The sequence below is a fragment of the Psammomys obesus genome, unplaced genomic scaffold, assembly GCF_907164565.1.
Source record: "Psammomys obesus unplaced genomic scaffold, mPsaObe1.curated_primary_1811, whole genome shotgun sequence".
Taxonomy (NCBI): domain Eukaryota; kingdom Metazoa; phylum Chordata; class Mammalia; order Rodentia; family Muridae; genus Psammomys; species Psammomys obesus.
In genome coordinates, this window is record NW_026590187.1 from 246,536 (window position 1) to 258,725 (window position 12,190).

Genomic DNA, 12,190 nt, shown 5'->3' on the forward strand with positions numbered 1-12,190 from the left:
CGTGGTCCATTTTCTTTTATTTATACAAAAAGCTTCTCTTTAAATATAATTTATGAAACCCCTTCCACGCACCGGCGTCTGCCTCTGTGGCCCACCACTGCCCTCCTGCCCTCACCACACACTCGGCCACCTGTGGACAGGGAGGGAGGGAGCTGCCTGGCGGTCGGTGACATTTCCAAGGCACTGTTCTCCAATGCTTTCATGGGTCCCTGTTCCCAACAGCAGACAGTGGGAGCAGGGACCCCGCAACACAGACTCCGGACAAGGAGGGGAAGAGGAGAGAAATACCAAATAAAAATAGTCAAAATCCAGAGCCTTCAATATGAAGGCGGATGGGGGAGGGGCATGTACAGGGGAAATGATTGCCTTTGGTGGTGACGGCGGCCAGTGGGCCTGGGTCCCCAGGGCCGCCCTGCCTCCCGGGCGGAGTCCTCTACTCCCAGGTCCCAGGCTGGGCGCCCTGCTCTTTGGTGTGGGCCGTGCCGCTGAGGTGGAGGGCGCCTGCGCGGAGCCTCTGGGAAGATGGGGGACCAGCAGGGCAGGGCTCTCTGCCCAGGCTCCAGGAAAGACTCTGGGTCTGGGGTTCCTGCCCGCTAGCCACAGGGCACGCTTTCGCAAATCCTGGGGCTCCAAGGTTACCAAGTCCGACCCCCCTGTCAAAGTGCAATCCAGCGGGAGGCTGGGGCGCCGAGTCCTCAGAACTGCTGGGCGGGCCCGGCTGTCCCGCCGGGGGCTCCCGGCTTGGCCTGGGACTGCAGATGCTGCACGCTGGCCAGGATTTTCTTCTGGTGCCCTGCCAGGGTGACTCCAATCCGGACAAGGTCCCTGCGGAGAGACGGCAGCCAGTCAGGACGCTGGAGGAGGGCGGCGGGCGGACGCAGGCCTCAGTAGAGGAGGAAGAGATTCGGAAAGGGCCACGGACGAGGCTTGGGCGTTAGTAACGGGCCCTCTGGCTAAGGGGGGTGTCGGGGCCAGGGGACCCGCCTGGCCACTCATCCAATGGAGGCGTTTCGGTGTTACATATTTGACCGGGCAGAGACCTATCCCACACCTGCCCCAGCTGGACAACCCCCTGCCTCGGCCTCCCGGGGCTGGGAAGTCCAGTGGTGTGGCCACAGCCCGGCCTTTCTACCCAAGTGGCCAGCAAAGCTGCGGAGCGCAAAGGCCTTGGGAGGAAGGGAGGGGCGGGCGCTCCGCGCGCGGGCAGCAAGGGAAGGACCGGGAGCCCCTCCGCCTCAGCGCCTCAGCGCCGGAAGCTGGGAGCGCTGCTTCGGGGCTGGCGGCAGGGCGGGCGGCCACGTACTCTGCAGAGAGCTGGCTGACCACCTCGAAGGAGCCGAAGCCGGCCGCGGCGAAGCTCTCCTCGTATCGCCCCATCTTGATGGCCCGCAGCCACTCGCCCACGGAGCCGAAGGCCGAGTAGTGGGGCTGCCGCTGGTCCAGGAGCGGGTGCGAGGCCCTGGGGAGGGAGGGGCGGAGGGAGGGCTGAGCGCGCCCTCCACAGGGGCCCTGGGGACGGAGGACCGCCCGGTGCTCACCCGCCGCCGTGCTCCCGGGCCACGATCTTGAGGCTGGCGGGGTTGCGGATCATCTTGTCCAGGGCGCTGACCACTTGCGGGAAGCGCGGGCGCGCGTTGCGGTCCTTCTGCCAGCAGTCCAGCATGAGCTGGTGCAGCGCCGTGGGGCAGTCCGGCGGGGGCGGCAGCCGGTAGTCCTGCTCGATGGCGTTGATCACCTGCGGGGAGGAGGGTGGGGGACAGGAGAGGAGGGGGGGCAAGGAGCTGGCTCAACCATGTGCTCGTGTCGTGGGAGCCGCGCCCACCCGGCCCACAGCACCCCCACCCCACGGCTCGAGTCTGTGACCTCCCAACGCCGCCCTTTGCCCACCCCCTAAGCCAACACTGCTGCGTCCAGCTCTGGGTGTGTCCACGTGTCCGTGGGTGAGTCCATACGTGTACGTGCACGTGGAGGCCAAAGGTCAATGTAGGGCCTCCTACTCACCTTACTGCAGACCTGAATCACTTTTAAAGTGCGTTTACTTATTTAGGAACGGGTGTGTGTGTGCGCGTGTGTGCAACGGCGCCGGGGCGGAGGGCAGTCTGGAGGAGGCAGTGACGTCCCTCCACTGCCACGGGGACGGAACTGGGCCTCCAGCAGCGCGTGCCCAGGAGCAGTCTCTGCTCTCCGGAGTGCGCCCGAGTGGCCACGTGCGTGCTCGTGTGGAGGGCCAGCAGCCTTGTGCGCCGAGGCGGCCTCCCTCGAGCCCGGAGCTCCCGTGTCCGCCCCACGCGCCGGCGCCATGCGCGCACGCCCCCGCCACCCCACGAGGTCCTCACGCTTGCACGCTTTCCCGAGTGGGTCTCCCCAGCCCCCACCTGTGCCCGGCTGACTCACTGGCCACCCTGGCACCCAGGAAGTCCCGGTGAGCGTCCCAGCAACGGGACACACGTGAGCACCACCGGGCCCCGCTGTGTGTGCGCGCTGGGGATGTGAACTCCGTCCGCGTGTCTACGCGGCAGAAGCTTTACTCCCCGCGTCACCTTGCTGAGCCACCCCACTATCACACACGCACACGCGTGGGGACCCCCAGTCGCAGCCGACGGAACATCGGGACGCCCTGGCGCGCCCACGGTGCACGTACGTCCTGGTTGCTCATGTCCCAGTACGGCCTCTCCCCGAACGACATGACCTCCCACATGACGATGCCGTAACTCCAGGCGTCGCTGGCCGAAGTGAACTTCCGGAAGGCGATGGCCTCGGGGGCGGTCCACCGAATGGGGATCTTCCCTCCCTGCGGGCGGGGCGGGCAGAGGTGAGCCCAGGCACTGGACCCGGGGCGTCAGACGGACGGACGGACAGTGCCCGGGGGCGTCAGACGGACAGACAGCTGTTCATAACAGACTGGCATCTGGGAGACAGGCCTGTGGCGACACCGAGCCAAGGTGGAGAGACCCTGCCTAAAAGTGGGTGCAAGGGGTGGCTGCTCCCGGCTCCTGCTGCCTCGGCTTTTCTTTCTGTTTTTTTGAGACAGGGTTTCTCCGTGTAGACCAGGCTCTCCTGACTCACTCTAGGCCAGGCTGGCCTCCAACTCACAGAGATCCTCCTGCCTCTGCCCCCTCCGGGTGCTAGGCTCACAGGCTCGCCACCCGGGCTCTGTACAAACCTTACTCAGATTGTCTTCATCAGCAAATTTTAGCTCAGCCGTGGGGGACACCGTCACCCCTTGCCCTCCCTCCGCCCACCTCTGCCATCCCACGTCAGCGGCGGATTCTGGCCCGCTCTGGCTTTCCCTCCCGGGCCAAAGATGCCTGGGCAGCCCGCCTCCCTGTGCCCAGCCTCCCCGCGCCCCTCTCCCCGCGCCCCTGTCCCCGCACCCCTCTCCCCACACCAGGCCTCCCCGCGCCCCTCTCCCCACGCCCCTCTCCCCGCGCCCAGCCTCCCCTCCCCCCCCCACCCAGGCTGACCAGGGAGCTGGTGTAGGTGGGGTCCGAGGAGCTCTCCTCCAGGAAGCGGGACAGGCCGAAGTCCGAAACCTTGCAGACCAGGTTGCTGTTGACCAGGATGTTGCGGGCGGCCAGGTCTCGGTGCACGTAGCTCATCTCGGCCAGGTAGCGCATGCCCGACGCGATGCCTCGGAGCATGCCCACCAGCTGGATGACGGTGAACTGCCCGTCGTTGAGCTGCGGGCACGGGCGGCACGCTCAGGCTCAGGCCACGGCTCACCCTTTGCCCCGTGCCGCCACGCGGGTGCCGCGTCCCCCGTGTGCCCTGTCTCTCCCGCTCCCCTGACACCCTGACCCTTGCACCACACCTCATCCTTGGCGTTTCCGCTTCTGAGACAAGGCCTTGCTCACATCCCTGATGGCCCGGAACTTATGCAATCCTCCTGCATCAACCCCCACCTCTGGGGCTACAGGCAGGAGCCACCATCCTCCTGGCCTTGACTTTAAAGGTGCTCGGCCACTCCCAGATGACAGAGAGAAGCCCCAGGGCCCAGCTGGTTGGCCTGGCCTGGAAATGGCCATGCTCCTGCCTCAACTTCCCAAGTTCTGGGGTGACAGGGGCAAGCCACCACGAATGATGTCAGCTAACGTCTTAATCCGGGTCCCTAGATCTGAGGGACAGACTTGCACCAGAGGCCAGTTATGAGTTCACTATGAGAGGGTCAGTGGGAAAGCATTTCGGAGCAGCTGTGGTTGCTGCAGAAAGACTACTGAGAAGTGGAAGGCCACAGAGCAAGGTGAGGTCTGGTGCCTAACCGCCATGTTTTCACGTTCCCCTCACAGCCACACCAACCAGGAAAGCAAAACTAAGCCGATCCTATCTGTCCTCAGCTAGGGTGCAGGGACCGGCCCTCTGCAGCCCTGGAGGGAAGAGCCAGCTGCGTTCAGAAGCTGCACGCCTTTTCCTCATGTTGGCCACTGAGCCTCAGACCTCAAAGCACCCTACCCTGAGCCAACCCAGCCCCTCACTGGGACTCTAGGCAGGGGCTCCACCACTGAGCCACACCCCAGCCCCTCACTAGGAGATTCTAGGAAAAAGCTCCACCACTAAGCCACACCCCAGCCCCTCACTGGGGGATTCTAGGCAGGTGACCACTGAGCCACACCCAGCCCCTCACTGGGGGATTCTAGGCAGGGGCTCCACCACTGAGCCACACCCCAGCCCCTCACTGGGGGATTCTAGGCAGGTGACCATTGAGCCACACCCCAGCCCCTCACTGGGGGACTCTAGACAGGAGCTCTACCACTGAGCCATGCCCAGCCCCTCACTGGGGAATTCTATCAGGGGCTACATCACTGACCACACCCCAGCCCCTCACTGGGGGACTCTAGACACGGGCTCTCCACCGATCCACATTTGGGGCTTGTGACGGTGCGGGCGGCTCACCCGCAGGAAGGAGTCCAGGGCTCCGTTCTCCATGAACTCCGTGAGGATCATGACCGGCACGCTGTTGGTGACCACGCCCTCCAGGCGGATGATGTTGGGATGCTCGAACTGGCCCATGATGGAGGCTTCGCTCAGGAACTCTCGCCGCTGCCGCTCCGTGTAGCCACCCTTCAGGGTCTTGATGGCCACACAGCCCTCCTTCTTCCCCGGTGCCTTCAGGCGGCCCCGGCACACCTCACCAAACTCCCCTGCAACCAGAACGGCAGGGCCAGTTGTCTTCCTCACCCCCATCTCCCGGGCGTCGGCCTGTGTGAGCTGTATGCACGTGACCCCGCAGCTGCGCGCATGCGTGCGTGTGAAAGGGACGTCCGGCAGGGGTACTAGTGTGTGAAGGTCACAGGACAATCTTCTCTCCTCCCAGCATGTGGGTCAAGGACGCCCGGTCATCAGCCTGGGCTGCAGCCGCCTGTGTCCACTGAGCCCTCCCGCAGGCCCAGCCAGGCAACTAGCTCTGTGGGCGCCCTGCCTCTGCCTCCCCAGTGCTGGGACTGAGGGCGTCCAGCCCCCACCGGCTTCTGCAGAGGCCTCTCGTGGAAGCCAGAGCTCATCGCCCGGCTCGGCTGCGGGCCACTAAGCCCCGAGAGCCCAGCTGTCCCCACAGACCTGGGTACCTACCCCAGCGCTTGTGTGGCAGCTTTCGGCTTTTCCTGTGTGTCTGCTGACTGAACTCACAATTGTGTGGCAGGCGCTCCCTGGGCCCTGGACCTCCCTCACCGGCTCCCTGGACCCTCCTCACCGGCTCCCTGGGCCCCGGACCTCCTCACCGGCTCCCTGGGCCCTGGACCTCCTCACCGGCTCCCTGGGCCCTGGACCCCCCCTCACCGGCTCCCTGGACCCCCTCACCGGCTCCCTGGACCCCCCTCACCTGCTCCGATCACCTCTTCAATCTTGACATAGGACACGTCAATCTCTTTGGCAAACTCCCTCACCGCCTCGTTGGGGTCTTCGTAAGTGAAGGGGTCAATGTACACCTTAGCACCTGGGGGTAGACGAGGCCAGCCCAGCCGGTCAGTCCTCTGGGCCGTGCCCCCGGCCGGCGCCCCCGCCGGCGCCCACATACCGCGCCCACATACCGTGCCCGATGAGGTACTGCCCGTGTTTGTCGGAGTACTCAGCCTCCCGCCCGCTGCTCTGCTTCCTGGAGCCGAGAGAAGGGAAGAAGGTAAACCGAGGCGCACAGCCCTCCGGCCGGAGAAGGATGAGTCGGGGTCTGGAGAAAGGCCGGCTGAGAACCCGAGGGGACCCAGGGCCGCCCGAGGGCCTCCACCCCAAGGGTCCCGCTTCCGGCAGGCTGGCCCGTCAGTCACCTGTCAGGGGTCCACGTTACCACCCGGGACTAGCAAAATGGCGGTTTCAAAGAAGCCACGGGAAGACGTGGCTCAGGGTCACCGTGCTAAGGAGGGCAGCTTGGAAGGCGGAGCCCCGCCCCAGGGTGTGTGCTGGCCACCCTTACCTGAGGCAGAGGACAGCGATGACCACGACCACCAGGACCAGGACCACGCCCACCACCGCAGTGCCCGCAATCAGGGCGAGCTGCTCGCGCCAGCTCTCGCTCTCTGCGGGAAGAAGGTAAAGCTGAGCACCCGAGACGCCCTCACCCAGCCTCAGGCCGGGCCAGGCTGCGGGCAGCTTCTGTCCACTGCCGTGTGCACGCGTGTGGAGGCGCGCAGGACGGCCACGTGTGCTGGGCGCCCGCCCTGGAGTCCCACGCCGGCCAGAGCGGCACTCTGCCAAGCCGTCATCTCCCCAACCAGGGACATTTCGGTTTTGTTTTAAGACATGTTTCGGTGTCCTTACACACAAACAGAGATCTCTTGGGCGAGAGCTGAACACCAGCCTGGGCCACAGCACCAGGTTCTGGGTCATCTTGGGCAACTTCACCAAACCCTTTCTCAAACTCAAGTGAAGGCCAGGCTGTAGCGCAGCGGAACAGGGCTGGTCCAGCCTGCCGAAGGTCTCGGATTCCTTCAGCACAAAAGAAAAGAAGACAAAAGCGAGGGCCCACGCCCTGACCCGGCACTTCAGAGGCGGAGGCAGGAGGACCACCAAGTTAAAACCCAACCTGTGCCACACACCTGACCCTGTCTCTAGAAGAAAAAGGGGGGGTGTGGTGGGGGAGCCTGGAGACGGCTGGGGGACCTGCTCCCTTCCCAGCATCCGCAGGGGGGAAGCTCGAACACTCCCCGCCCAAGGCCCGCAGCTCCCACTTCCGGCCTTCACGGGCAGGCCAGGCCGCATACACAGCGCACACACACGTGCAGGCAAAATACTCAGGCACATAAAATAAAATCTTTAACGAGCATAAAAGAGAAGAACAGGGATGGGAGAAAAGATTTAAAAAAGAAGGACGAAAGCGGCCAAGCAGGGCGGAACACTCCTGTAACCCCAGCGCTCAGGAGGCTGAGGCAGGAGGAGCGGGCCAGCCTGGTCTACAGAGCGAGTCCAGGACAGCCAGGGCCACACAGAGAAACCAAAGAAGACAACACAACACGAGCTGCCTCACTCTTCCTCAGGACTCTGAGGATGGGCGGTTTTCCTAGTTTACCAGACGGTCTGGGCCACCCTGCTGCTAAGGAGGAAGAGGCAGCGTAGCATCTCCATGTCGGATGCTGTCTTTGCCGGCCAGGCCTTACAGGACTTTGAGGTACTGGGCCAAGCCCTGCCTGGCGGGGCAACCCTCCCAACCTCCACCAGAAGCCGCACACTCACCATCCAGCTGAGTCTGGCTGTGATGCTCTTGGCCGAAGGGGCCATAGCCGGCCTCGGAGCGGGCGCGGACCTGCACCAGGTAGCTGGCTCCCCGCTTCAGCCCCCGGAGCTCAGCCCGGTTTTCTGAGGTCTTCAGGAACCGAACGCTGCTGGGGCCCTCTGCGCCCTGTGGAGGAGGAGGAGGGATGGCCGTGAGATGCTCCTGCTCTGCGGCTTCTCTTCCCTCCCCCGAGCCCTCTTCATCCCACCTCGTGGGATTCTTTCTGGCAGACATTGTTTTCTCTTTGGGGTGCTGGGACTCAGACCTCAGGCCCCTCGCATGCCAAGTAAGGACTCCACCACCGAGCCACACCCCAACCCCTCACTGGAGAGTCTAGGCAGGGCTCTCCTCCGAGCCACTCCCAGCCCTTTACCGAAGTTCTGTGCCCCTGGTGGTGTCACACTGTTCTAAGGGTAACAGGGACTTAGAGAGGCCCATGGCTGTGAGTTAACAGAGTCACCCGAAACTGCAACGCTCACCAAAATAATGTCTCCACAGCCAGGAACCCCAGCTCGGCTCAGCGCCCCCCCAAGAGAGCCTCCTCTCACCTTCTCATGATACCTGACTTCATAGTCCAGCACGGCCCCGCCGGGTGCTCTGGGCACAGCCCAAGACAGGCTCAAGCTGCTGGGTGAGGAGCGAGTGACGCGGATGTCGGACACCGCGGGGGGCACTGTAGGAGACAGACGCTCTTGGCTGCTGGAGGCCGAGCAATCACTTTCCCCAGGTCCCCCCCCGCCGCACCCCCCCCAGGCCGGGATGACCCCTGCCCCAGCTGGGCCCCGAGCCCTAGAGTTTGCTTACACCCAACTTCTCCGGGGAGCTGGGGACGGCCGAGGGCGAGAGCAGAGAACCTGGGCTCTCAGCCCCCCGCTCAGCTCACAGCTGAGCAACTGCAGTTCCGGGGACCCACGCCCTCCTCTGGCCTCCCTGGACACCCCACACACGTCCACACGCGCGCGCACACACACACACACACACACACAGCTTTGAAAGAGTAAGTCCCTCTGTGCACTGGGGACGCAGGTGAGCTGCTGTGCCAGAAGGCGGCCGAGGCCACATGCAAGCTCCTGTCAAAAGAAGATCCTGGGACCGCGAGCACTCTGCCCGAGGCCAGGCGTGCGGACCCCAGCACCCAGGGAGAGCCGGACAGCCCCTCACCCCTAATCCCAGAGAGCTGGCCAGCTACCAACCCGTTTCCTGTTGTGTGTGTGTCCCTGCCTTTGGCCTGTAAACCAAGGTGGGCGCGCGCCTGTCTGCCTGCCACCTTGCTCGCCGCCGTGACAGTCACAGCTCTCTTTCCTGAAACCATGAGCCCCAAAGCGAATGCTTTCTCTTATAAGTCGCCTTGGCCATGGTCCCTTCGCAGACAGAAAAGTAGCCAAGACACAGTTCTCTTTCCTTGAGGCAGAGTCTCAAGCAGTAGCTGAGGCTGGCCTTGAACTCCTGGTCTTCCTGCCTCCGGCTCCCAGATACTGGGACCAAAACCGTGGGAGCTCTTCTTTCTCCCTTCTTTCAGAATTTATGGTAGCGCAGGAACCGGACGGTAGGCTTCGCTACGGCATTCCCGTGTGAGCACAGACACACCACAAGCCTCTCCTCCATCGCTTTTTAAATTCACTGTCTTCCGCCATGGGTCTCAGGTCCTAGCTGAGGGTAACCCGGAACTTGTGATTTTCCCACTTCCCCTTCCCGAGTGTCGGTGCCTGCGGTGCTCAGATCTGACTAGGGTCCCCTGCGCGCTCAACGCGGCCGTCACCAGCAGCCGACACCCCTTCTTACCCTCACGGTCGGTGGTGACGTTGACGGGCTCGAAGGGAGCCGGCCCGGCGGCCAAGGCCGACACGCCGTTCAAAGCGGACACCTCAAAGGCGTAGGTGGCGTCGGGCCGCAGCCCTCGGACGGCCACCCAGGGCTCCCGCAGGTCCCGAGGGCCGGGGTCGAAGGTCAGGTCGCCCCCGCAGGGCAGGCAGGGGCCGCCCGGCCGGCACTCGCGGCAGCGCACGGCGTAGGCCAGGTCGGCGCGGCCTCCGGACTCCAGCGGGGCGCTCCACTCCAGCCGCAGCGAGGAGCCGTTCAGCTGGGAGACCACGCTCCTCGGCGCCGACGGCGGGGCTGCGGGGCCGGGGGGGGCGGCTGGAGCGGGCCTGCCGGGCCGGCCTCGGTGGCCACCACCCCGCGGCCGCCCCGGCCTCCCCCCGGCCTCCCCCCGGCCTCCCCCCGGCCTGCCCCCGGCCTCCCCCGGCCTCCCGCAGAGGAGGGAGAGCTCGGCCGGGCCGGGCGTGGGGTCCGCAGCCCCCAGACCCCCGCGGGCTCGGCGCCCCTCGCCCCGGCGGGCACTTACTGGTGCAGGCCGCGCTCCGGGGGTCGGCCCTGGCCCGGTAGTAGCCGATCCGGCACAGGCAGACGGCGGAGCCCACGGTGTTGGAGTGGCTGTTGGCCGGGCACGGCTGGCAGGCCTCGGCGCCCGTCTGGGCCTTGAAGGTGCCCTGGCCACAGGCTGCCGGGAAGCAGAGGGACGGCTCAGCGGCTGGAGCGCTGGCGGCTCTTCCCAGGACCAGGGTTCAGTCCCCGGAGCCCACGTGGTGCCTTGTCAGTCCAGGGCATCCAGCACTCCTCTGACCCCTCTCTCTCTCTCTCTCACGCGCGCACGCACGCGCGCACACACACACACACACACACACACACACACAGTGCCCAGATGTGGTGCAGGCATACACACACACACACAAATTAAGTTTAAAAATTAAAGCTTTGAAAAGAATCTCCCAACTGCAAAACAAGAACAAACCCGCCTCCAGAGGAGCTCAGGACGGGAGGGGCCCTGCTGGGAGAGGGGGGCGGCCAGAGCAGGGCCCCCCCGCCCCACCCGCAGGCTGGCGGAGCCCCCGCGGCGTTCATGAACCGGGGCTGCCCCCCGGACTCCCCGGGCTGCCCTCAAGGGTCGAGGGGGCCCCGAGCCACTCTGCCGGCGCCTCCCTCCCGACACTGAGGACACAGGCGGCCCCAGCAGGCGCCCTGCCCCATCCCAGTCGGCGGAAGAGCGGGCTGCCAGACCCGCAGGATTGGCTAACGCTGGCGGGGAAAACCCTGACAGCACGAGTGAACGGCACCACGCGGCCTTCTCCTTTACCAGAACACAGCTGAGGAAGCCAGGCAGTTTATCCCATCGTCTAACTACCGCGCCTGGAAGGCCGAGGCCAGAGAAACACAAGTTCAAGGCCAGCCCGGCCACAGAGCAAGTGCAAGGCCAGCCCGGGCTACACAGTGAGACCCTGTTTCTCAGAAACACAAGTAGGGGCTGGAGAGGGCTCAGGTCGAGAGCACAGTCTGCTCTTGCATGGAGTCCAGCCGCCACGCAGAGGGCCTCGGTGCAGCCTGGATGAGCTGATGGCCAGCCTACCGTCTCTACACACTCACACACACACACACACACACACACACACATAGACACACACAGACACACACACACACACACACACACACATACACAGACACATACACAGACACACAGACACACACATAGACACACACAGACACATACACATATACACACACAGACACACACACACACACACACAGACCCACGCGCGCGCGCGCACACACACACACACATACATACACTCTCTATTTAAGGTGCAAACCTTAGCCGGGTGGCGGGGGCGCACGCCTGTAATCCCAGCTCTCGGGAGGCAGAGGCAGGAGGATCTCTGTGAGTTCGAGGCCAGCCTGGCCTACAGAGCGAGTCCAGGACAGCCAGGGCTACCCAGAGAAAACATGTCTCGGAAAAATGAATGAATGAATGAATGAATGAATGAATGAATGAATGAATGAATTCTTTTACATTATAAAAACAAAGGCGATACCCGTCAGTTGTGAGACACTCAGGAGGCTAAAGCAGAAGTCACAGCTGGAGGCAGCCTGGGCTACTCAGGAAGACGCTACCTCAGGACAGAGACGAAAACCCCAGAGCAAACAGCAGGGGGCGCCATGACGCCCGGGGCCTCTGGGACGAGCCCTGAGCAGAGGCCCCGTGTTAGCCGCTGCGCGCCCAGCGCGGGTGTGTAAAGTCCCGCGTTCCGGATGGTGTGTGAAACCTCTGATCCCGATCCAAACGCGGGGCCGGGGCCAGCATCCCGCAGTGGCGGCTGGCTATTTTAGGTGGACGTCTGTGGAAACGAAGTCACTCACGGGAAGGCCAGCCAGCTCAAGCCTGGCCACCGGGCCTAATGACCGACCTCCCGCAAGCCGACCTGGGACACCAGCCACACCCTACCAAACACAAACTCGGCAAAGCTCTAAACAGAGCAAAACCAGCCAGTGAGGACGCCACAAGAAGACCCGGCCTTGACACCAGCTGCGTTAAAAAATAATACAGAACTGCAAAACCAAACCAAACCACCCCACCAAAACACCACCCAAACCAAACACCCCACCAAAACACCACCCAAACCAAACACCCCACCAAAACACCACCCAAACCAAACACCC

The 12,190-nt window shown here is 64.1% G+C and overlaps 1 protein-coding gene across 1 annotated transcript in view; it reads right to left on the minus strand.

Annotated features, from left to right (window-relative positions):
• Positions 1 to 12,190, minus strand: part of Ephb4 (EPH receptor B4) — a 27,557-nt gene continuing 15,367 nt past the window's right edge. Inside the window, exons 4-16 of the mRNA XM_055606674.1 lie at positions 10,044 to 10,199; positions 9,482 to 9,814; positions 8,248 to 8,372; positions 7,660 to 7,825; positions 6,404 to 6,506; positions 6,024 to 6,088; positions 5,816 to 5,929; positions 4,891 to 5,138; positions 3,465 to 3,680; positions 2,642 to 2,791; positions 1,539 to 1,735; positions 1,304 to 1,459; positions 1 to 825 (exon numbers count right to left, since the gene is read on the minus strand). Of these exons, the coding sequence (XP_055462649.1) occupies positions 696 to 825; positions 1,304 to 1,459; positions 1,539 to 1,735; positions 2,642 to 2,791; positions 3,465 to 3,680; positions 4,891 to 5,138; positions 5,816 to 5,929; positions 6,024 to 6,088; positions 6,404 to 6,506; positions 7,660 to 7,825; positions 8,248 to 8,372; positions 9,482 to 9,814; positions 10,044 to 10,199 (2,159 nt within the window). The 3' untranslated portion in view covers positions 1 to 695. The remainder of the gene's footprint in view (positions 826 to 1,303; positions 1,460 to 1,538; positions 1,736 to 2,641; positions 2,792 to 3,464; positions 3,681 to 4,890; positions 5,139 to 5,815; positions 5,930 to 6,023; positions 6,089 to 6,403; positions 6,507 to 7,659; positions 7,826 to 8,247; positions 8,373 to 9,481; positions 9,815 to 10,043; positions 10,200 to 12,190) is intronic.